We start from the raw sequence: 26,638 nt of genomic DNA on the forward strand, positions 1-26,638 counted from the left end.
ACATGTGAGAATGTCTGGGGGCTTTGCCATGCCTGGCCAATGGGGCACAGATACTGTGGGTCCAGTCGAGTTTGACCACCGCATAGTCTGTATTGTCTAGGATACTGCTGAACATTCGCTGCACATAGATTTCTATGCTGGGGCCTTCAGTCGCAGCCAGACCATATTGGGATGGTCTAGTAGCATCATATATTTTCCAAGTTCTCTAGATAGTTCTGAAGGTCGATGTTGTGGTCTTTGATTAAGACTCAAGACCTCAGGCTGTTCAAGAAGCACCTAAAGACCCTGCTTTTTAATTAAGTTGTGCTTCTCTGTTTCACTGTTTCTTGTTGGCTTTCACGCCGGGACACTCTTGAGTAGCCGTGCGCATTACAAATGCCAATAACATAACATTATCAGTATCTCTTGCATGAGACCCTTCACCTTTTTTCATTCTTGTATCTCCCGTGTTTTCAACAGTGGAGGCTCTGCCCCACAAGTCTGCTAAGTACCGCTGGAGGTCTTTTTACCTCCTTTGAAAGATCTTAATTCAAGTCAGATATCTTTTCTCAGGCTCTGGTACAGCTCCTCCATAAAGGACCAGGTGATATGGGCCTCTGTGCTAGTGGCAGCAGTAACATTTGGAGCCACCACAGCATTTGCTTCCAGTTCCTTTCGAGGGTTAGAGTCACCCTTTGCTGCAGTTGAGTTAGTGTTCTTTTCTAGACTTGGGCTCCACTTTCACGCTTCTCCTGAGTCTCCCATCCTCAGTTTGCAAGTCCCCAGTGGACAGGTCAGGTACCAGAACAACTATACCCGGTGTTCCTGGATTCATCAGTGTGGTCTGACTGCCATCGACCAGGCCTGCCCCACCACTGTACCAGCACAAAAAGGCATGTTTATGGGAACAGTCCACCACCCCCACAGTTGCCTGCATTTTCGATGCATGCCTCAGCACAATCCAGAAGCTACCATTTAAACTAAAAGGGCCACTTGGACTGTGCGCTGCTAAATTGCTCCTTTTGCCAAATCTGTGAATCATCTGCTTCCTGCACCTGTCCCCCCATGGGGGCTCGCCTTGCCATGAACACACCTGCAGGCTGCTTCACTCCTCCCGCTGCTTCAGGAATACAGTCTAGTTCCTGTGCATTGCCGTCTGTGCTCTTTTGTCAATGACAATATCAGAACCCAGGCAGAGTAAGTAGTAGGCACGTGCACCTCCTCTGCCATATTATCTCTGTCTCACAACATGTGTTTAAAGGAGAAGAGGAATGAATGAGAAATAATTAGGTAACTGAATAAGGATTACATTTTGTAGTTAACGAAGGATTTACAGAAATAACAAGAACACATCATCTAACTAACTGGACACCAACCAAGGGGGGTGCATGAGTCAGTTGGTGTCCACAAGACAGGTAGAGTGGGCATATGAATGGTGGAAGAAGAGTAAACGTGTTGTCCTGGGGAGCTCTGTGAACCAGCTGGCTCCCCCTCCGCCTAGTGGCTTTACCAACTAGCTTTCATCCATACTGGATCTCGTTGTAGATATAAGGAACTCCGACCGAATGAGCTAGCAGATCATACTTGAGTTGTAGAGGATCAGTTGCACATCATTTGCACAAGAATTAAAGCATATGTCTAGAGAGTTTAACTATTCATGTAATCCAAACATGGAATTATGGAAGGGGAGGAGGGCAATGTACGAAAAATTACGTATTTAGGGTGCAAGGTGGAGGTGCAGTGACAGCACAGAATAAGAGCATAAGTTCTTGGTCCTTGCTATACACAAGTGGGTAATTGAGATTCAACATACGGCCAGATACATTTGCAGAGGTATTAACTCTATCTATAGCAGCTGATCACCCGCCTTTTGTTAACTACGATAATAAATCATAACATGCTGCACATACAAAAATGCTCTGCTTCACGAGGATAATTCATTTGTTGAGAATATAAAAACACCTGCTTATCCCCTCGCCTTTTTTCTCAACGTGTAACTTTTCACACTACTAAATAAAGTGTCCAATACCTGTTGAGCTCATCCAAACACAGGCGCAGCGTCTCATACGTTGTGAGCACGATCTCACACTTCCCCTGCTTGACTCTGTTCAGACTTGTGTCCTTTTTGTTCCCATGCAAGGTAATGACCCTGAAATATCCCCAGGTGTCCAGCTCATCCTTCCAGTTATATAGAACAGACAGGGGCGCAACTATCAGGAACATCTGTAATATAAACACCAAAACGGGAACATTAGCAGATCTTCTCAGGAATGGACTCAAACGCACGTGTTCGGTCGCAGAATGCACAAAGGTCTGTGATTGCAAATGTGAAATGACCTTGCTCTCAATGAAGGAAAGTTACCATTGTATTAGGGTTAGTGCATCTTTCAGATCATAACCTCAATCATATAGGTAAGACACCACACATATTGCTACGATATTTTTGCACAAAACATCATTACAGAATACAAAAATGTTAGCTTCCCCTATCACAAAAGAACATGCCGCATTGAAAGTTATTTTAAAAATGCTTATTAGTACTACCTGTTACTCAGGGTGGTTCGATGATTCAAACACCCTAATCAACATTCATCTGTCAGCATCTAAATGCTTATAATTAAGTGCTGTCGTAGCTGCTAAACGTAGGCAACAACACTACATTAGACTGGTAACACTTGGGCATGGCTTGGAGGCCGTGGAAGATGACCTTGGCTAGAACTCTCTCCCTTCATGAAGGACAAGACTGACTTCCGGTATACTACTGGTGTGCTCAGTTCTTCATGTACAAAAATGAAGAAATGCTTGTCTGGAAGTTCAGGGAGAGAATGGCTTCCTATATAGGTCGGTTGATAGAGCTATGGTTTGCTTTTGCTCTACTGTGTTTCGCCAATGCTGTGACAAAGCTAAGCCAAAACTGTGATGTGTCTTGGCACTCTGAGTCCCTACGTCTTTCCCTCATACTCCCCTGTCTATTTTATTCAGTAGAATGTATAGGACTATTTCGCGTCAATTTTCACCTGTTTGGTGGTCTTTGATTATTTATATTCTGGGTGCAGTGGTGCACTACTACCACTTGGTGCCTGTGAATACTAGATAAGACTGTCCCCTTTTACACAGTGTTACCACTTGCTCTCTCGTTTTCCGGCTGCACATATATAGCTTTAATTCTTGCCGGCATTTGTACTGTGCTATGGTGTTTCACAATTATTGATTACATTGATGTTTCTCTCTCACTTTCTCATACGTTTGTTAATTTTAAGGGCCGTTCAATCACTATACCTAAGAAAAATGAGCTTCCTCTGAAGCTTCTAATACACCATTATTGCGCTTTATACAATTATTCGTCTTGTTTTTTTATTACAAACCATCCCAATGCATTTTACGCCTTTTGTGGGTTTCTTCAGGGGAAACATACATCTTAGCATAAAACAAAAAAACTTAATACATGATCTCTTTCACATTAATATGATAGTACATAGTGTGCCACTCCAGTGTGCCCACCACTTATATTATTATTCATGGTGTTCGTCTAGTTTCTCCAAAAGCTCTCATGCTGATGTGAGTGAACATTTCAGCAGACATATTTTTTCGAAATTCAAACACCCTTATCCATATGCTTTGTGTTCATCCTTTCCAAACACATCAGGGCTTTTGCATGTTATAATTGTCTTATCTCTCTGACTCATATGTCACACCTGGCTCTCCACATAGTGCTCCTCTTCCTTTTAGTCAAAAACGTACTTTCACTTCTCTTTTGCACCCATTACCGGCAATTGCTGTTTCAATGTTTTTTTAAAAACCGTTCTTACCAACTAACAGTATTAGTTGCGTCCATCTACCTATCGTGAGACTGTGCTTAACCCCATCGCAGGATGCAACCCATGTGACGCTGCACTTTATGGATACCACTAAAAATGGGAATGAGCTCTGCTGAAAACGAAACACAGCTGAAAAACTTAATGTAAACTATTATCTATCTCAAAGAGAGTCGTATATTTTCCAAGTACCTGAAGGAAGGAACCAGTTAAAAAAAAAAAATCTCTGCCTGCATCCTTGTTGATTCTCACAAATGACATCCCGGACTCTACCAGCAGTGAATCCTCTGCCAATATTAATTTTAAGAGACCTGCTTCTTTTTTTGGAAATCACAGCCTGCGTAGTGTAAGACACAAAAGCGCATGAATCTGTATTCAAAGCACATCTGAAACAATTGTCACATGTAATAATCTAGCATGGCCGTAAAAAGAATGCAAAGAATACTTCATAATATCAGCCAGTCACGGAGGCTGAATTTCTAAATCCAACACTACCATATAAAATATTCCTAAACCTTTGACTTCTTCCTCAACTTCAGTAGAAAAGATCTAACTGTCAATGCCACTTATACTAATAAGAGAAAGATTCTCGATCACCAATTAAGCCATCCTTTGGCCCTATATTCAAAGTGTTACTGGAAGAAATGAGGACATTGGGGCGATTTTATGCAAAAGACTAACAAAGAAATTGAAGAGAATCAATGACAGATGATCTGTACCTGAAAAATGGAATCTGAGACGGAGCAAAAAAAGATAGTTACATAGAGGATTTTGATTTTAAGGAATGGAATAAAAGATTCCAGAACTGAAGAGTCATGCGCAGGATTTAGAAAGCAGATATCGATGAGAATTTATAGTGTTCCTGAAGGAGAAGGCTTAGTATTATTTAAGAAACGAATTTTTTCAATGCCAAACTTTCAATTGCTAACATTCAAAGTGCTCAGTATTTGGGAAAGATACAGGGCTTCAAGGAAGAATTATAAACCTAGAAGCAACATTGTTTTTTTCTTAAGACTGCACCCATTAAAATAATTTTTGGATCCAAAGGTAACCAACTATTGAATTCATCTGGTAGATTTTACGTTCTCAATATGAAGCTGAAGTTATAGCACAAGGTCAAAAGAGAATTTGTGATTTAAGGCTTGCTTTGTGCAATTTAAATGCAGGATCTAGCTTTATCCACCATGTGGAAGTAACTCATTCTGATACAGCTATGCTAAAATCTAGCCACAAAAAAGATGATCTTGATACATAAAAAAACAGTTCATCATAATAAATCTCTAAGTTTAACCTGCAGATTGTTTCTTGGTTATATGGTGTTTTTCTAAGTGTATCGTTCTTCCCTAATAGATCAATATAACCTCAATTTCTGCATCTTCTTTTTCATAGGTGTATCTATTTAAGACAATGTTTACAAGTGTGTTTTGTGGCTGATGACGTCTGACGATGTGAGACACAGGTCCTTTCATCTTCACTTAGGGCCATATGTATCATCAACGTGATTTGCGATTCTGAAATAGCGATTTTTTAGGAATCGCTATTTCAGAATCGCAAATAGGGATGTATGTACAAATTCACAATTTTTATGCAAATTCTTAGTATTCCTTAATTGAGATTAGCAAATTGCGAATCGCAATTAAGGAATACTTTCTCATTCATTTCCATGGGCCAGGAGGCCCATAGAAATGAATGGGAAGTTATTCTCAATTTGCGATTCGCAATTTGAGAATCGCAAATTGGCGTTTGCGAATGCGAATTTGCTTGATACATGACCCTTGGTTCTTACTAGTCTATTTTGGAAATGTTCTTTTTTTGGCTATTTGTAATTTTCTTTGGATTATTGCCTCTTTTTAAGTTATATATTGTGGTATGTATCTTTCCTACTTTGCCTTTTTCCTCCTTTCGTCTTGGTTTCCAACCAAATACAGAGTAGATGAGGAACATCATATTTCACATAATGTATAATTTATCATCCTACTGTGGAGCTGATGCTTTCAATAACTTCTGACAGATTAGAGTCTGTTCAGACAGACACCATACTTATCACCTCAGTCAAAACAACTCACATACAACTTTATGCCACAGGTGTATCTGTGGTCCCCTGTATTGTTTCCAATGTATTGCTCTACACCTCTTTGCCATTGGTTTATGGAATTCTCCAAACTCTTGTTAGTGCACAGGAAAAGGCAGGTACATCAGTACAACTTTCTATGAACATTCTTGGACCTGACAACAAATTAACATGAACAAAAAAAGATTGCCTGAATGCTGGAAGCAAGAGGGCTCAAGGACACCTGACGACTGCAGGATCTAGATTCACTCCATGGGTCAAGTGGTTTGGCAGCTGTTACCTGCTACAGGGACACAAGTAGGACTCCTGAATGTAAAAACGCCCAGCAGAGCACTCTGGACTGGCCCCTGCATGAACTGTGGCTAAAGAGACAGTTGGGACTTAGAAGCCTGCCCTGGGGACCTGAGGGATGCAGGAATAACCAGAAGAAACATTTTCAAAAGTTGGAGAAATTCACCTCAAGTTACCTTTATCTGACTTTAACTGTTGTGGCACATTTTTGCTCATTATATTTTTATAATTTTATTGTGTTGTGTTCCTGACTTTAAAATTGTTTGGTACTGATTGGAATGAACACAGATCTCCCCAATGAACTGCCTGCTGCTTGTTTTATTGCTACCAGGGGAACAGGAGAGATTCTCATGGAACTGTGCTGTGACTTAACCATGGTGTGTTTATTACAATGGTACAGGTGTTCTCCCTCGAAAGTTAATAACGCCCTTTCTGACCAAACTCCAGTAAATAAACCCATGATTCAGCCCAGAAATGTAAGTACATTATTTTGCAAGTTTGGCCACAGCTGCATTGAGATTTTTTAGCCAATCAGCATCAAGTCAAAAAACAAAAGTTAATAAAAACGCTAAACTGCCTAATCATCAGAAACACTCATTACAAATCACTTTCACTTTGAGTCAAGGGAATACAACTACAGGGTTTTACTACACACAGCCAACACATCTGCTTGCAAGGAAACATTTTAATTGCTTTCAAACTGTGATGATCCACAGAAGAAAGCATGGGATAGAGAGAGAAATTGACTTAAATGGCTTCTACCTTCAGCAAAGGCACAATTATGAACAGGCATAGCTACAAACTCTACACCCGTTCAGCCTCATGTTTTACATCTTCAAATCCAGGATGGCAATGGTACAGAGCTGACTAAAGTGGCATGCTTGGTTGCCCCTGAGCTTGTCTTGCAAACAATGTGGTTTGCTGTAAGGCCACTGCTGTGCTCCTGACCCCCGTAACTTGCAACCAAAGGTGCTTTTTTTAGTCGTTAGTCCGCTATATTGGGGAAGCCTGTCAGTCCATGGTGAACAGAACCTTACGTGTTTTCCTCTCTTCACTGCCAGATTTAAAAAATGCTCAAAACAGCAGACTTGGCCTTAAAGTAATGATCATGGGTATACCACATTCAAAGTGGCCCCCTTACCCTGCACCAGCAAATCTAATTTGGCCAACTCTGCGCTAAATCTACCACCAACCAATACAATTTACATTGAACATAGGGGCTCTTTACCAACTGCCCAAAACAATTCTGGAAATGCTTACCAAATACATTGGTACCATAGAGGTGCAAAGAGCGATGACATCGGACTCATGTCTAGACAAATCCCAAAAAGGACAGCTACTTGGGATGCCACACTTAGCTTTTGCTGGGGCCAACAGGTAGATAAGGGAGGCATAGCCTACTACCAACTACTTCCAAATCTTTTTTATATCACATCCAGGGCATATTAAGGAAATGTCAAAAAAGTGAAGAATTGATGTGAAGAGAAGGATCAAAAAGATTGTTTTGTCCATGACACAAGATTTACACTACAGTCAGTCACACACAATAACTATCACAATCATAAAGATCTCACAATAATGCAGAGACAATCATCAACTGCTACACTGATCATTTATGCTCACCACATCAGGCCCAGGCATCCTTCAGTCCTTGGTCACCCCTATAAACCCCCTAGGAGTCTTCGCTCCAGCTCAGTGTTTCTTGCCACCTCTATGAAAGTGCGCAAATCCAGATGGTTGACGCTCTTCCTCCCCGAATGCTTCCAATCTCTGGAATTCTCTCCCCCCCCCCCACTCTCCGAGGGGAACCTAACTTGCTGGCATTCCGGAAACGTCTTTAAAACTCACCTTTTCATTACCTCACACTAGCACCACATATCTCTCTGTCTCTCCTCTCCGCAAGCGATAGGAGGCCTCAGGGTAGCTAAGCGCTATATAATTCCAATTGAATTCATTCATTCATCAGGAACTTCTGTGATTTAAAGCCCAACCGCTGTGCATGGCCACTCTCTCAATTGAACCTACACACATGGAAAAACTCAAGCAAAAAGGCCTCGGCGGCTCAATAAGAACTTGCTGGACATTATTTTTTTTAAAGATAGAAAATTAAGACATGACTAACCCATTGTAATACGCATTTATTTTTTGGGCTAGGTTCAAGGGCGAAAAGTGGAAGCTAAAAGTGCCATGCCGAAAAAGATACCCAGATAACTTTCCCAGCTACAAGTCAACTCCCTCCGGTTCCACAACAAATATATTTTCCGTATTCAGACTGAACACAAAGCTGTTCAAACTGCAGAGGAGAAGGGTTACTACAAGTGGCTTAGTGGCCCCATCAGGAACACCCAGAAAAATGTGAACCTTGGCACTCATAAAGCCATATGGTGTTCTACATCCCCTTTTGTTTTACTACATCACTAATATACATGATAGGAAATGAGATTTTAAATGATGTGATTTTAGACAAACGAACCCCAGGACCTAGTGCGAAAGAAAGCTAAAGATGCATAAAAGAACAAAAATCTTGCCTGATTACACGCAAAGATAATAACACGGGGGATAAAACCACAGGACATTTACGCTAGCTATAGGACTCATCTTCTCGGGTGGTGCACAAAGAGCACTACAGATTACACTATCTTGCATTGTGGACAGCAATTTCCTAAAGTTTATCGCAATGCCAAAGGATCTCAAGTCACAGAAATTAACCCTGATGATCTTTGCTCATAAAGACCCTGCCGGCTGACAAGTGAGTCACCAGGCCATGTGCCTTGATGCACACTACGCTGACATGATAAAGTACTATTCAACTTCTACCCCCAAGTTCTTCTAACAGGATTATCAAATGGATGAGCGTTTCCCATTTTCGTTCTCACATCGTTGTTTAGAATTGTTATACATTTTAATGATGCTGTCCTCCAGACAGCCCTAGGTCTTGAGTTGTGTTATTGAATAGTGTGGGTCAGTCCTTCTGTTCTTTTCCCAGTTCCCTTCAGTAATCATCATTATCAGTATAAAAGCTAGGCTGTGGTTCTTTCACATTAGAGTAAGGATGCACCAGTAGTAATGTATGAACAGCTGGATTCAAACTTAAATAGGCACCAACCAGGGAAATTAGTTGATGTGACCAGACCCACTCTAGCCAACCTATTCCTCTAAAATTCAAGCTAAGACACTTGATAAAGAATCCAATCAAAGTGTCACTACTGGCTGCCAGAAGATCTGACTGCTCAGTTTCAGTCTCCTCATGATCAGTTTTTGGATTCTACGGGCTTTATTAAACGCCAATGTCTGGAATGCACATGTGTGGAACCTCTCAAAGACGTAAACGTGTTTGTCTTGCCCTTCCTTTTCATGTACAACTTTTCTTATTAATTTCTTTTAGGGGTCATTTTCTTTTCGATTCTAGATTTGGCACTCCTTTCTTTAGGATTATATTTTAAAAATGTAATGTCTTGCAAAGGCAGAGTGCTGCTGAACGCGGATTAAAATCTAAACAAAAGCAGGGGAAATTACTCCAAGGTCACATACAAATACACTCTTAACAGTGGACAGGTACCTCACAAGAAAATAGATTTATTAAAATACACTTGAAACTTACAAATGCTCCATTACCACTGTGACCTAACCCTGCAAACGCTACCAAGAGTAAGCAACATGACTCCTGTATAATTAGACTATTGATCACATCACCAAAGGGACGTGGCTAGTTAGCCAAGATGGCGGACACACTCTAACGAGGCTCCGTCCCACGATCTGCAGATCCAGCATTTATCCTGCGCGTGGCAGCGCCATCATGTCGCCTATTGCAGCCCACCGGAGCGAGGGTCCTGGCAGGAGCGTAAACAGAGTCTGGGCGCTGCTGAATGCAGTCTTCGTCCCGAGAGGAGATGGCGCTGATGCCCGGGCTGGAGGCTGTGCGGCTGCACCAGACGGCAGATCGCTGAAACAGAGACTCGGCGGCCCTACTGGGGGCTACACTGCGACATCCCATTGCTGCAAGGAGAGGCTGACAACCATGCTGTGAGGTGCATGGCCTGGCCCTGAAAGCCATGGGAACGAGTTCCAGTTGAGCCGACGGGGTGCCGCTGCGGGAGGCTGGAGTGGAGCACAGCACCCCCAGGGGACGCGATTGACTGGGTGAGGCCACATTTAGCCACGGGGCACCTTAACTGTGGACGGATAGTCGTAGGCGACAGAAGAAGACTACAGACGGTGGAGTGAAGCATCGGGGCCTGCTGTTGGCCGCAGAGCCAAATTGCGGGACGCGCTTTGCGGCCCCCCTGCATGGCCCGACCTAGCATTGCGGTGGTGTTGAGGTTTGCCCTGCACAGCATTAATCGACTCCCTTCTGGGCTCTCAGGCGCAAAATACACCGCGGATAGCGGCAGTGACTGCAGGGGCGGTCGCAGTGGAGGCCAGCGCTCCCCTCCTTAAGACTAAAACGTAAGGATAGTGAGGAGCATGATCGGGCTCTGTCCATCAATGACGTGCTGCCTGAATGATTGCTGACTGTGTTGAGGCTCTGGGGACCCCCGTGCAATCCGAAACTGGCAGAGTCTGTGATGTAGCACTGAGAAGTTTAGAGGCCAGTAAAACGTCTGTACTTGTGGGGGCAGCCTTGAAGTTATTACATGGTGGAGTGTGGAGAGCATGGGAGGCGTGGACGCCCCTGTAAGCCCATGTGACACCAGCAACGTAATAAGGAGTGAGGACTTATGCTACAAATAGGTTGGATGCCACATAACTCGGTCGCCTAGCGGATGCACGCTCGCTGCACACAGAACAGATGCTTCACTGTGGGGAGACTGGGAGCTGCTTGCGGGCCCGCTGAGACCAGTGACAAGGGCGTAGTCCACTCCTATGCGCATGTACACGGCCTGGGGTGTGATTCAGTACCTACAAACAGCTTGCCTGCCCTGGACTGACAAAGTGGGCAAACGGACCTACCCTGTGGACTGGGCTAACTCAGGAATGTGGCAGAAAACAGTGTAGCGCCAGGCACATGGTTGCCCATAAGACTACACAGGTGAGACTCCTTTGGAGAGTGGCCAAAGGGGAGAAGCACAGAATATTACCCCATCTCCCACACGCAAGGGGCATTGTGGTCACAGTAAGATGGGCAGACAACGCACAGGAGTGGGAGCAGTGCCCACACCCTCGACATTGGGCCCAACTCAGTCAGACCAAGAATCGGACGTGCCGGGTACCTCCAGAGCCACCAGTTTGGAGTCAAGGATAGACTCGGTGCTTCAGGAAGTGACACATATGAGTGAAACATTGACGTAAACCCGCACATCTCTCGAGGGCAGCATTGACAAGGTCACATCAGACTTTACCCTCCTGCACGCTGATCACAGTAAGTTGTCTGGGAAGGTCCATGAGCTGGAGAAGGAGGTTACAGAGATTGCCCCAGTGGCCACAGCGGTGTCTGCGGAAGTACGAGACCTCACGGCTAGAGTTCACTCTCTGGAGCGCAGCATGAATGACTTAGAAGGCCTTTCACGGAAATATAATGTACGCGTAGGGGGTCTGCCGGAGGGCACAGAAGATGCTGCAGCCGTGGCATACCCCGAAGTCTGGCTGAAATCAGTGCTGCTTGAAGGCGTGCTCTCTCCTTTTTTCGAGGTGGAAAGGGCACATAGGGTGCCGTCGAGCCAGCCGCCGCTGGATGCTGGGCCGAGGCCTTTCTTAATTTGCCTCATGAACTATAAAGACAGAGACACAGTGCTACGCAAGGCCAGAAAAAGGGAAGCAATAAAGGTAAACAACTCGCAAGTTCTCTTCATCCCAGACTATGACCTGGATGTCCAGCGACAGCGGAGTACCTTCCTCACTGTTAAGTGACGACTGCGAGACTTAAAAATAAAATATTCCCTCATATTCCCGGCAAGGCTGTGCATGGTGGCGGACGGCTTCATGCACTTCTTTGACACGGCAGAAGATGCATGGGAATGGCTTGAATCCAAAGGTCACCACATCTCGCCGAACCAGAGATATAGCGGCACGAGCCAACGGGCGGTATTCGATGAGGTGGAAGGATCAGACGTGGGCTGGGAGTGGCAGGGTGTCTGTGTGGTCGGCAGCCGCCCCTAACCGTGAAGAGGTGCTTAGTGAGAGGAGGGACGAACTGCAGGCAGTAGCGGACTTGAGACTGTCGGAGAGGCATGGACACTGACGCTTCTTCTGAACAGTCACTGAGTGAAGACAGCTTGCAGGCGTGTGGCAGATTCACGAAGACTCACAGCCACTTCCAGATGTTGTTATATTTCATATAGATGCCCTAATATAGGCATGGTTTGAGATGCCCTAAAATAGGCATAATCTTTCACCTACAATAGTTCCCCATTCTCCACAATAACAGGCGCTAAGGGCTGAACCTTATCTAGACTTTGGTTTGGGTACAGAAGGAGGGTTTTTCCCGAACAATGACCTCCTGTACCATCTTCGATGTGCTCATTTAGTATGATTAAATGTTTATAAGAGTTCTAGGAAACCAGGCAGGGGCTAGAATCCACCTGCATAAACATCTGCGTAAACGGTTCATCCCATACGTCATCTTCATACCCAACAATGGCTAACACAAGACACAAGGAACAAAGGGACTCTATATACTTTTCTGTATACATAAAGCACCTCTTTCTATCAGCAGTGAGAGGGAACAGAGACTTCCAGGCCGACACACTGACCAGAGACGCTGAGGCTCCTGCATGCAGTCGCTCCAGCTGATAGTGGTCTAACAATCCCTTGTGGGGTGTCCAACTCGAGACCAGGACTATGTCCCACACTCTCATTATTCAGGCAATGGGGTTTGACTAACTCCTAGTGGGATTCTTGGCTCTTTTGCACCTACTCACATGCTAGGTACACTTAGGTACATCTAAACAGGCATCGTAGTAGTATGCGCTTTATTTTACAAATGCATTTTATATTCATGTATGTTCATGACTATTGCAAAATGGTAGAACTGTACTATTTCTTTTTATTCACTGAACTGCTGACCATATATCTCTGCTACTGTTTAACCGTTGTCGCAGCACATATATTTTACACTAGAAGAACAACTGTGCAACACGCTCGACTGTTTCTTATGTGTAACTCTCTGAGCAAATAAGCAAGCACGAGTGACTGGGCGAAAAGTTGTACATTGTTTACACGAGTCCGAGGAATCAGGGTTGTTGTGTTCTGAGGTTGCCAAACACTATCTCTCTGATAACAAGCACTGGCATAGCCAATAGGTCTTGCCTTTGAGACCTTATAAGTATTTAGTTATGCAGCACAATATCCTTGGTGCAACAACATCAACTGTTGCATACCTAAACATATATAAGGTCCCAAAGGGGAGACCTTTTGGCTATGCAAATGCTTGTTTATTCTGTAACTTTTCTGCCTTCATTTGGGCTTTCAAGGTGAACTTGTTACTCAACCTTCAGAGCACACGGCACTGCAAGGTTCTTTAAATTTCTGGAGTCTGAAAGCATATAACATTTTACGCTGCAACGTTGTTGCTCCACTGAGCAGTCCAGAGCCGTAAAGCCAAATGGGCGTGACTGCAGTCTGAGACTCCTTGCACCCAAATACAATTTAATTTCCGCTTGTTGAGCCAACATAGGGGTGGGTTTTACTGCAACAGGGGTAGCTTAACCAGACACCCCTGGTCATGGTGGCTGAAGGGCATTGCTGATGCAGCCTTGAGATCGGACAACTTTCCAGGGCACGCGTCGGGGGTCCACGCGGATGGACAGTGTCCACCCACTATTCACAGGTTGAATGACGTCACCTTCACAAGAATTTTGGGGCCCTTCTGAATAATGTGCTGAACTGGTCCCAGTGTAATTTCCAAACACCAGGACACTTTCAGCAGCAGCAGCACCTACACGTTGTCTGCATTCCACTACAACAACGTGGAGGTGGGGAAAGGGGCTTTCTTGTTTCAGACTCCTGGGCCATAACAAAGGCTGATTTTGAGGAGTCCAGGTCTCTTGACTGGGAGTAGTCAGGAGTCTCACACCTGATGCAAATGAAGGAGAGAGGAAACAAAGGGTCACACCTTGTTAACACTTCACACATACTTAAGAGTAGCTTTTCACTCTGTTCAGTCCCTGCTTATGAAATATTCATGCACTGTACGAGTCAAATGTGCTGGTCTTTCCTACTATTAACACAAAGCAAATTGCATTTATTTAGAGCTTATTCCACCTGAGGAGGCGTTGAAATGTAGGTACCACTTTTCTCTTGTATAGCCCTACTCATCCCAATGCAGGGTGTCGGATCACTTTACATCAACACGTGCATATTGAATGTACAAGAAACTATATAAGTTTCTAAATGAATGTACAGGATGTGTTACATAAAACTGTGGTATTGCAAGGTGTAGTCACATACCATCTTCCATAGCTCACTGTTCTATTATCCTCGGAATGCGCTCAAACGTTCACATGAAAGACCTGCTAAACATATATGTGAGGGCTTTAGATCTGATGTAATTTCTTGTGATGCCACTTCCTGTAAAGTCGTGGCTTGTGATGCCGCATTATAGAATGGCAGTTCCCGTGATGTCGCGTGACGTGATGCCACCTGCATACTGCCTAACTAGGTTAGTTCCCCCACTTTTTTAGGACTTGTGCCCTGCACCTTTCCAATCCTAGAAGTGATAAAATAGGTGTATTTAATGGGGTGAGAGTACAGCCCACCACCCCTCTTCAAGTTGTACATACGAGTGGGTTCTTGTCTTACGTGCAGACACTGCAAGAGGCGACCCAGTGTTCCTGTGGGCCTTCGATTCCAAACGCACACTGAAATAGATATTCAACTTTTCTCAGATTCCTTTACCACATGGTCGAGGACCTTGATCTTTTCCCACTGCAAATGCTGTCCTGCTTCACCTATTGAAAGTGTCCAAAGTACATTCTTGATTAGTGTTTTGTAACCGGAAGAGGTTTGGCTCCATCATGTAATCTCGCTGGTGTACTGGCGATGCAGCATTTCTGAGATGTCTATATGCTGTACCTGGGGGGTTTGATGTCCCTAGGCAGTGTGTGCCTAATGGCAGATGGGTCCGTCCTGGGTTCCCTGTATCAATTAAACTGCCCTGCTATCTTGGCAGAATGATACGATCCAGCGCTTCACAATCACAGTTTAAATCCCTAAGGGCTGTAATGTGAGCTATTTTGTGTTGTGGCTATCGGGCTCAGCCCTGAAATCACTCGGCAGGTTGTCCCTGGCCCGCTTAGTAACATAATTCCTACATACACCATCCTGGCGTAGACCTCCGCAAACGTAACAAATTACATCGATATCATCCCGCTGCCTAATGCCTGCAAGTCCTAAACAGTCAGCCGCTGTCCAATTTGAAATTTCCACCAAAGTGTGACGTTTCTGAGCACGCCAGATGTCGTGACAGTGATGTGCTGCGTACCCTACGAATAACCCAAGTTGTTTCATTGTGTTAAAGAGCTGGGGTGCTGGCTAGTAGACCCCTGAATGAGCCAGTCCATAGTGAGGTGCAGGGTGTAGCCTAAAAGACTTTTGGACTTTAAACTAATAAGGAGTGAGCGGCCCTGCTGTACGAGTCCTCACTTAGACATTCTGCTTGCTGTGTATGTGTGACTTTGTGGTGTAGTCCGTATTTTTTCGTGGGAGACTATTCTAACTGGGTTTGTCGTGATTTGATACTGTATCGAATACTGATTACACCTGCCCACGCTCGGGGGCAGATCTGTAGCCGATCCCATGCGGTCAGGGGCAGATACTGTAGCGAATACTGCGTATCAGATATTTTTGGGGGTGGAGGTCACACTGGTTATTACTTTGTTAAAAGCAGCCTCCGTTTGTCTCTGCGTGTCACAAGAGACTCCTTTAGTTTTCGTGTATCTCCCTATTTGCAGTTGTACTACTGACGAGCCACACTAGGGTTGGGCTGCAAAGACCGTAGGGTAGACACGAAGTAACACCTATTGGACAATCGAAGGCACTTTAAGACCCGAAGGGGGTAGGGAACGCGTAATAATGCCGAACCAATCTTTTATGGCCTCCTCCAATGTCAATCCAGTGGCATGTACTGCTATTGAGTGCCAACACGCTGTCTCATCACAAGGTTACTAGAATGCGAGTCATGTTAAACAAGCGCTGAAAGACAAGCGTGGCCCGCGGCTGCCAATGTGAAAGTTCATCCACAGCGGTTACCTTGGGGGAGCGAGCAGCAGCAGGCGCGATAAATGCTAACAGATGGCGCCGCTGCTCGCTCCCGCAAGGTAAATGCCATACATGCACGAGTACCAATAGGAAACAGTGCAAAACATGCACGAGTTTCAACAAAAGCCTGGAGCAATTCCAAAAGTTCACTCCAAAGCAGCACTTGCGTGCTGCGTAGGCGAGACTTACAAAAGGAGATTCTAGTGGCACTGTGAGCTTGCTATTGCAAACACGGCTAACATACGCGGTGGGGGTGCTCAGAGTCAGTCTGCCACCAATCCCACAGTGTATGTTATCCAAAAGCGCAGGTCCTGCAGGGGTACTATAGGACACTACAGTGTAACGCCATGGACAGCAGATGAATTGATGTAACAGTGCAGTGCAATCCAGGGGTACGCAAGTATTAGATAGTGCAGCCGCTTGCTCATGAGACACTCGCACCACATGCATGATTCACATGTGGGTTGCCTTGCTGCGCTAATTTGAATACAGTGTTTGGGTGGGCTACTGGAGATTTGGATATACAATAGGCTGCAGACTGCCGAGACACGATGCGCGAAGCAGTGCAGTGTGCACACCTATGCGCATAAAGCGGATCCACCATCATGCACCTCATTCACTGTCAGCTTTAGCCCACCCCACCGCTCAGTAGGATCTAAGCGGTGTACTTTGCCATGAGTTGCTACATGGCGTTCTTAATAGTTTGGGTGGATACGTTATTTATCTGCTCTACCCCAGTTGAACCACACAAGGGTTCTCCCGACATTCCTTGTTCGAATTCTTAAATCCCTGCACCTATAGACACTGCAGTCATATTTAGTAATACCTAGAGCCTACATGTGTTGCCCCTACATCCCGGACGCTGCCATTGACCCGAGAAAATTGGCCCACTATCAGTATACCCTATGCCTTTCACAAAAGTAGTCACCTGGAATGTTAGGGAGCACGCAGATACGGTAAATATGCATATCTAAAGCGCCATGCTGCACACATGGCGCTCCTACATGAAACACACATCTCACAGCCAGAGATACGCAAGCTACAGCAGAGGTGGAGAGGACAGATATTTGCTACAGGCTACTCGGCATATGCCAGAGGAGCCCTGATATGGATACGCCGAGGTACCCACTTCATATCAGAAGAAACTGAAATAGATATTTATGATAGATATGTGCTTGATATGGCCACTGAAATGGAATGCAGGCAGCACTGGGATCCATCTATGCTCCGAACCCAGAACAAGGGCCCATCTGGCAGGCAATGACTGACCTACTCTCACGCTGGTGCGACATTCTCTGGTTCCTGGGAGGTGACTTTAATGCGGTTCTGGACACAACATTGGATAGGTCATTCCCTCCACTGCCACAGACGGCTGCAATAGCCAATGCCAGAACTTTAGGGGAGTGGCTGCCTAGGTGGGGCCTAACTGATGTATGGAGGGCTCTTCATCCACTGACAGATAGATATTCGCATTACTCACAGACTTCCTGTACACATTGATTGTTTCGTTGCAAGCGCGCTGCTCCTACTGCAGTGCACTTCTGCGGAATACCTTGGCAAGACACACTTGGACCATAACCCACATTTAATGACATTGCAAGGTGATGTTGGCGGACCCACTACTAACCTGTGGAGACTAAAGGCCCTGGCGTTAGAGGACCCACCATTTAGAGAGGCAGAACATGCAGTAATGGAAGCATATTTCGGACATGAGGGGTCCGTTGTAGATACAGGTACCCTGTAGGATGCAGGCAAGGCAGTAGTCAGAGGACATAGTATGGGGTTGAGTTAGAGCAGTAGGAAGCAGCTAGATGAAGAAGTGAAGCGCATTGAGGATGCCTTGACTCGAGGCTGAATTAGCACAGGGCAATGATGTACAGCAGGACGTAGACACACAGCATGCAAAACATACTAGGTGATAGAACGATTGCGCTGTCTGAACTACGCATCACATGCTGCACGCACAGACGCGACAGTGGATAGGGCGGGCAGGTTGCTGGCGCGCATGATCCGACAGGAGACCACACAGACGCCAATACTGAGGGTTCGTTCTGCGGAGGGAGTAGTGTTTACTACACAACATGACATACACGATGCGTTCACCACGCTTTACATCAGAGTGTACCAATTGTTCAACCATGCAACACCGGCGGACATAGACGCATTCCTTGCCCCTTTGACCCTGCATCAGGTCACAGTAGACCAAAGAAATGAGTTAAGTGAACCGCTCACGCTGACGGAAGTGCAAATTGCCATAAGCTCATTAGACACTAGCAAATCGCCAGGACTGGACGGCTACCTGGCTGAATATTATAAAGCCTATCAATAGGTACTGGCATCGCACCTACTCACAATGTACCAAAACGCGCAGGAGATAAGCATGCTCCCGGAAAGGCTTTATGAGTCCCTGCTGGTGTCCTTGCCCAAACCACAAAGAATGCAAAGCTCATGGGGTCATACCGCCCGCTGGCACTACTCAACACAGATTATAAGGTTTTTGCTAAAATACTAGTGAGCAGGTTAGGCCCCTTGGTTACACAATTGGTACATGAAGACCAGAATGGCTTCGTGCCAGCGCGCAGTACATTGTTAAACTTGTGGCGCTTCTTACATGTGGGGCATTATTCCGGGATTTACTGAGAGTGTGCTGGATGTCTAGAGTTGGACCTTGAGAAGGCTTTTGACACCCTAGAGTGGGAGTTCCTGTTTGCTGCATTATGTAGATATGGACTGGGAGATGCATTTCTGGATCTCGTTAAACTGCTCTAAAGCGTCCCACGGCCAGAGTCAAGACAGGCCCATATGTTTCGGGGCATGTTCCCATAGAATGAGACAGGCTGCCCACCCTCCCCCTTGTTATTTACGCTTGCCATTCAACCATGAGCTGAGGCACTTTGCTCTACACAAGCTGACTAGGGAATGCCACTGGGAGACGGTATGCATGCGTTCTCCTTATATGCAGATGACCTATTGATATATCTCAGGAATGTGGTTCAGGTGTGTGGAGCAATTGAGGTCAAACTACTTGAGTTCACTTTGGTGTCGGGCTGAGGGTGAATTGCTTATATCCATTTGTAGAATCTACCCCAGACCCACACCTAATCATCACTAGCAGGGTTGTCCACTGGCAGATTGAAGTGTTCCGCTATCTGGGGATCTTGATTTGATTTGATTTATCAACTTATACAGCGCGCGATTGCCCGAAGGCGTCTTGGCGCTAGGACAGATAGCAGGCCTCAACGATGGAAACATAACTCCCTTAACAGTCAGCCATAAAAAGCCAAGTTTTCACTGCCTTTCTAAATAAAGCCAGTGTTGGACTTTCTTTTACACCAAGTGGCAGCCGGTTCCATGCCCGCGTTGTATGTACCAGAAAACTTCTCCCACCCCAATTGGTTCGTCTGAATTTTGGGATACTAATTAATTTCAATATGTAACTAATTAATTGATATCTAGGGACTCACTGGATCTCCTTGAGGGCAACCTGACCCGAGCCATTACATCAATAAGAGCGCAGATTTCTTTCTGGTCTACCTTGCCGTTGGCGGTTATGGGCAGGATTGCGTTGTTAAAATGGTAGTCCTTCTGCGCCTCCTTTACTACTTCACAAACCTGCCATTACACCTTAAACCACAGTTTTTTAAAAACTTAGAATCAGACATGCAGCAATTCATATGGCATAGGACGCGAAGCAGTGTGTCACTGGCTAAAATGTACCCAGTGATCACCCGAGGTGGACTCTCACTACCCAACATGGAACAGTACTACTTAGCTGCGCAGCTCCAGTGGGTGGCACGTTGGCTCTGTGCGCACCAGCTGGAGAACATAGCAACACAGACGCCTGAGCTCACTCATACCCAAATCGTGACACTGTTTCATCCAGGTCGGACAGGCAGTACACCTACACAACTCCTGGTACGGGTGGCGTATGTATGCAACCGACGCAGTCTTCTCATCAAGCGAAATGTCTTACCATATGTGCCATCACTCCCGATATTGGGCACTCCCAGAAGGTATAGGGCAATAACCAGTGCAGAACTTGCACATTGGGAAGAGGTCAGTATGCAAACGCTAACTGATCTATATAACGATGGGCTGCTCCTTCCGTTAGGAGACATGGCCGAGGGCTCGGATTTGTCACAGGTTCAGTTCCTGCTACACGACGCAATAGTTCATACACTTAGCGCACTGTAGGGCGATATAGTGCAGGAACCTGCCACTCATCTGACTATACAATACTTGCACAAATTGGGCACAGGCCGTCATCTAACCAAGTCATTCGTTTAATCTCTCCGAACTCACATGTCACCGCAACAGCTTTCCCTCTGAGCCCACTGGGATGCGGACCTGCAGTGGCCCACTACAGACCGAGACTGGGAAAATATTCTTGAGAGTCCTACCTGAATTCCCTGTAACGTCAGATTCTGGCTCATTCAATATTATATTATCCACAGAGCTTATCTGACACCGGAACGTATAATTAGATTTGGCTGCACTGATGCTAAATGCGCGAGATGCGATGAAGTAGGCGCAGACCTATTGCACATGTTGTGGTCATGTATTGCCATTCAAGCATACTGGGGTGCAGTGTACAGAACGTGCTCTGGACTGGACATGGAAGCCGTGCGTCTTGGGACTGTACACCAGGTCCTAAAGACACAAAGTGACTTCCAGGTACATAGATCTAGGACTCATAGTCACCAAAAGTTTACTCACGTGCCGGTGGAAGTCTCCTGCCCCCGACCAGTTCAGCAGTCTGGTATCAATCCCTAAAATGCTGGGCGCAGGCGTAAAGCATAGCGATTCACCGGGAAGATGCCATGGGGCTGCGTAAACAGCCAATGGCTGAGTCATGGGACGCAATATTATCAGATTTTCACATGGCCCGGCGCAACCGTTCGGAGACACCTACGGGAACACCCACAGTTGTCGATGGATAGGCGAGAGAGGATAGCCTATAATACAGGGATTGAAGAGTAGTGATCAGCACTCTGCCAAGATGACCTATACAAGCTTATGAGTGCTTTCCCTGCCCCCTCCCATGCATATATTTAGCCCCCACACATCAGAATACACCAACTGAATTGTGAAAGTTGTACATTGGAAGGTATGGGAAACTAGATACACACAACACACAGGCAAGATGTATTGCTGGGCTGGCACGGTGAGACAGGGAAGTCGGGGGTATGGCACATGTGGGAATGTGTAATTCTACTGTAATTGGTCTGGGAGTAGGGTACAATGTTCCATGTTATATTTTGATACAGCAACTCATAATTTAAAAATTCTTGGAAGCTGCAAGCATGTAAGTATTTCTTCAAAACCACAAATAATCCTGTATTTCTAGATGAGTAATTTCTGATATGGGTTAGGTAGCTTTGAGGGACTGCTTCTAGAAGCTCAAGTGCTGTATCATCTCCTAGCCAGGAATTTGTGATTATTAAGAGGTCCAGGTTTCACCTGCACAAAAGATATAGATGAGGACGACATTCTTGTTTAAGGAACTGGTGTTTATTAAGATAAAGTGTTTGTTATTACAGAGAAGGTAGGAGGACCCAGTATTTCTCTGGAGGCATAAGTAACTGATAATCATTCTAGCTGGAATGACAATAGAGACTGTAAGGTAAATGCAGGGAAAATTTAGTCAGACTGCTCCAGAGAGCAGATGAGAGATTTTTCTGGGTTAGGATGTATGGAAGAAAGCAGGGAGTTTACAGGAGGCAGACTTGAGTGATTAATGGTTAATATACAACGTAAATATAACTGGGAGAACACATGCAAGTGATGCTGGGAGGGAAAAGAGGAGGAGGATAGGTAGAATATATGGCAGTAAGGAAAGGCTTGGTGGATGTGGTGTCCACAGACAGACATGAGCTGGACCTCTCTCTTTCGTACGTCGCATTGTTGGGCGGAGCATGGGAGGTAAGTGGTTTTGTAGTCAGAGATACGTCAGATGAAAAAGGTCAAAGAGACAGACAGGTGTTGGGATTAGTGAGGGAGGGTGGAATAAGGTGGACTGTAGAATGCAGGGTGAGAAGGTTGAGTAGAGAGGAATTCAGAAGGGAGCACGAGAGGAAACAGTAGGAATAGAGGACATAAGGAGTTAGCATGGTACTACTGGAGAAGGAAGGAAATGAGAAAGAAAAACGTGCAGTAGTGGTACGATGAAAAAAGAAGATGTAATAACAGCTAAAAAAAAGAAGAAGGTGAATTGGAAGAAAGCAAGGGACCAGAGAGGTGTGGTAGGCTAGATTAGGAAGGAGGATGAATGAGGGGAGAAATATGAAGAGGCAAAAGAAGGGGTGGGGGGACTATGGGTGGGGAAATGAGCTACCAACAGAAGCACAGGCAAGATGTTGCAATGAATACCACCATGTCAACGGAGTACAGCTAGGAGGGGATGAGGTGTAACTGAAATTAAAGATTCCACTTTCCAGGTCAACAAAATCTAAAAGCCTAAGGAGTCCACCCAGGATGCAGCTTAGGGGCAACTCATTTGAAGATAAAATCTCCTAAAAACACATTGTCGTGAAAGCATGTGGAATCCAGCCATGACCAGACGGCCTGCAATAAATACTCAAGAAGATGCAGCTTCCTCAGTCCACAAAGGCATTTTAGTCTGTGTTCAGTAGTACTCCTGTAGTACTCTTTTTCGTACTTGTACATGCGTTTGTGAATTGGTCTGAAAGTATCTAAAATGGGAATAAAATGGTAATATTCATACACAATTAGTACAAAGAGAAAAGACTGTCCCCTCTTTGCACTTTTACTAATAGGGATTTGGATGTGTCTAAGCCAACTGGCAAAGTCATGTAAGACAACGTAAAAAAGCCCTTCAGTAGTGTGACTTTACATAAGTACTTTTGGGAATCAGCCTCAAGGGAGTCTATGGAGTTCTCTAAGAGGTGCAACTTATTAGAAAATTAAAGCTTTCAAAACCCTCGCATACAGCTAAACTGAACAACCCTCCTTCCAAGGTCAGCAAATCTAAAGAGGTCTACGGACTTCACCCAGGAGTGACGACGGTATAACTTCCAAGAAAATGCAGGCTCTCAGAAAGCCAATATGTGTCCTAACGGTCTATGAAGTCTACCCATGAGCAGCGGAGGTGCAATCCACCAGAAGACACAACTTCAAGGGCAGTCAAGTGTAACAAGCCTAGGAAGTGTACTCGGAGTTATGGAGGTACAACCCACTGGAAGACGCAGATTCCAAAATACAACTAAGTTATTAAGGTTAGAGACAGAGGAAGAAAGCAGATGAAAGAGGCTCCCTGTTTACCTGGGATACTCTGGGACAACCTGGGGCAAGGGACCCATTGAACTGTCATCAATTTCCAGGTAGGGGCATGATTGTATACCAGAAATATGCAGATAACACATCAAAAAAATCCCTACAAACACATGGAGTGCAAAACATGATCATAATAGACATAAGATAAAAATTCATATTTTAAAAACTTGGCAGTCAATTTATCTAATTGTTTCGATACAATAGATAATAATTTCCCTATGCCATAACATAATCTCAATGTCACAGCTAAAAAATGTTTTCTAAAGATCGTGAATGTGATGAAAATGTAAAACCCATAAAAATCAGTTACAAACTTTTCCTATCTCTCACAAAAACTACACAAAAAACGATAAATGAGCATGAGTCAACATGCAAAGAGAAATATCCACACTATCCTGATTCGTCGTCCTTCACTGTATGAAGCTTGGCACTTGCCCAAGCCTAATCTTTAATAACCATCCTCTAACATAGGCGCTCTGTACATCACACAGTAATGGTTGTGAAGCACCCCTCTAGTCCATTTCCAAAAGATGGAGCAACTAATTTCTTTTTCCTAAATCTTCTGGATTACAATTTCTAGATTTCCCTCTAACCACACATTGTATTACCATTTTTCAGTTGGCCTACAGATATATACAATGAATATCAAACAATGGTAATAGATTTAGACTATCCTTAATGTTTGCAGATGTGTGCTCCAATGTGCTCTTGATTTTAACTGTAAGTAATCTTTGACTGCCTCAGTGAGCCACTAGCTGCTTTAACAGTACAGGCCCAATAATTAAGACTGTTTGTGCCGGCAATGTCACACAGGTCCAGAATCTTTGGAACATAGTTTCTGTCTCTTTTTTAACGTCTCGACCTCCGCTTGAGATACTTGAAACCTATGTTTAACAGTGAGGAAATCAGATCAAAAAGGCTATGCCATTTTTTTTTAGGGGCTGCACATCAAAAGTTGTCGGTCACATAATGAGATTTCTGTCCTAAGCAATAAGAAGATGGAGAACTTTAACGTTTTTATATGTCCATTTCTTGGTAGTTTAGAAGGACTGCTATTTTGTCTTAGGTTGCATAATTTTGTATGCATTTTATAATTTAGCTTTTTATACTATATGACTATGTATTGTATTTTTTTTTTTAAATCAAGACAATAAAGTATTATCATTATTAAGTATCCTTTGAGGATACCTAAATTTGATATTAGTCAGGGCAAGCTCAAGGCTTTATGCACTGTTAGCAGTGCCATTCGGAAGGCCTAGCCATCTTTTTCAAATCTTCATTTCAATAACTGGCAAATATTTTTTCCAAGAATACTTCACAACCATGCAAAAGTAGATTTACTATTTTTGAATTATAGGTTTCTTTAAGAACTTCTACAAATTGACTCGCAAATTATGCAATGGTTTAAATGGAATGTTAGTTTCTTTTACCTGAAACACTTTAAAAAAACGCTTTGTTCATATAACAAATTACATAATCTTTTGATTTAAACAGCAGTTTGCTATCTCCATATCTTTAGACTATTGGTTTGAGTGGTGCTTTCCTTAGGCAAAATATCTAAGCACCAATTAATACTGAAATTCGAAACTCCTGTTTGATGTGAGAGCTAACTGCATTTATCATATGGAATCTTTCTACAAGCACCTTTACCTGAAAGACAATTTGCCTCATCTGCATTTTACAATGAACACTTTGGTGTTCTCACCAAACAAGGTTAAGTAACTGTATTTGGTTTAATATATACCTCAATACTATTTCTATCTGCACCAATTTAATATTCAGAACCGAACCATTACTACAAGTACAAATTAATAACATGAAAATTCAAAGCAGGTTTTGAGCAAAAGCTTCCCTATATGGACATATTTGATTCGCTAATCAACCAATCATAAAGAATGCCTTTTTTCAGCTTTATATCCTTAGCTAAGAGTTATCTTAAGATACTGTATTTTGCTGTGTTTAACATGTGACAACTGAAAACTAAGTTACTATAAATCTTATACATTGTTCCCTAGCATCAGCAGTGGCTGGAGAATTTTAAAGGGTTGGTGGGGGGGGGGGGGTGTAAAAAAATCACATTGAATTGCATTGGAAAAATGAGAGGAATGAGTCAATCAGACTTATCATTAGGCATATATGTTGCCCTAGAGAACATTTTACCACACACATTAGCAAAGCCAATAGGTCTGGTTTAATGTGGTAAACAAAGCATGCAGGATAAGCACATAAACGTCAGGCAAAAAAGCTGACTTTATTGAAGGTTACCTTGCATTTGATAAACTCCTGTTAATATTTGTTTTTAAAGGGTTACACTTGTAAAGTAGTCCCTCGTCCAGCTCAATCCAAGCAATAGGGTGCAGGCAGAAGGATTCGCCCATACAGCTAAATAGCATTAGGTAAAATATAAACACTCCTTAGGGTTGAACATGACAGACACATTGAACAAAGCCAGTGACGGAAAGGAATTAAAGCCAATTCTATGTATATAGTTAGCCCATGTGTGTTTAACAATTGCACTTTGAAAAACCCATATCTAAAAAAATGGGACAAAACAGACATTCAACTGAACAATTTATCAATTAATTATTAAAAAGACCTAAGTTTTACAGGCAGTCCATGGAATATTCCAACGCTTTCATTGTCTGCCAAGCAAGACTGGCCTTCACATAACTGTTGGTTGAATTCCCCTTAACAAAACTTCAAGAGGGTAATGGAAAAGCAGTGCAATTTTCTGACCTATTTCTCTTCAAATATACAAACCCATTGGGTTCCAGCAAGTTTGTGGTATGCAATTATGAATGGCTACCAATCACTTTGAGATGCTTTAGGCTCTTACCTTTGTTTCTGCCTTCCACTTAAATAAATATTTCACTATCTAATATGACAAGGATTTAGGGTGGGAAAAAGAAAGGTTGCGCAGATCTCACAACCGCAGCTTGTGGACATCAGAGTTATGCATCTGGTTACACAAGTGGCAAATACCAAGGCTCTAGGG

The 26,638-nt window shown here is 44.1% G+C and overlaps 1 protein-coding gene across 3 annotated transcripts in view; it reads right to left on the reverse strand.

Moving 5' to 3' along the window:
* The window catches only part of ERCC6L2 (ERCC excision repair 6 like 2), a 1,198,109-nt gene that overhangs the window by 932,893 nt on the left and 238,578 nt on the right, over positions 1-26,638 (reverse strand). For all 3 annotated transcript variants that reach the window (XM_086961179.1, XM_086961178.1, XM_086961180.1), the window contains one exon: positions 2,009-2,202. In XM_086961179.1, coding sequence (XP_086817305.1) covers positions 2,009-2,202 — 194 coding nt within the window. The remainder of the gene's footprint in view (positions 1-2,008; positions 2,203-26,638) is intronic.

Source organism: Lissotriton vulgaris, chromosome 3_1 (genome assembly GCF_964263255.1).
Source record: "Lissotriton vulgaris chromosome 3_1, aLisVul1.2, whole genome shotgun sequence".
Taxonomy (NCBI): domain Eukaryota; kingdom Metazoa; phylum Chordata; class Amphibia; order Caudata; family Salamandridae; genus Lissotriton; species Lissotriton vulgaris.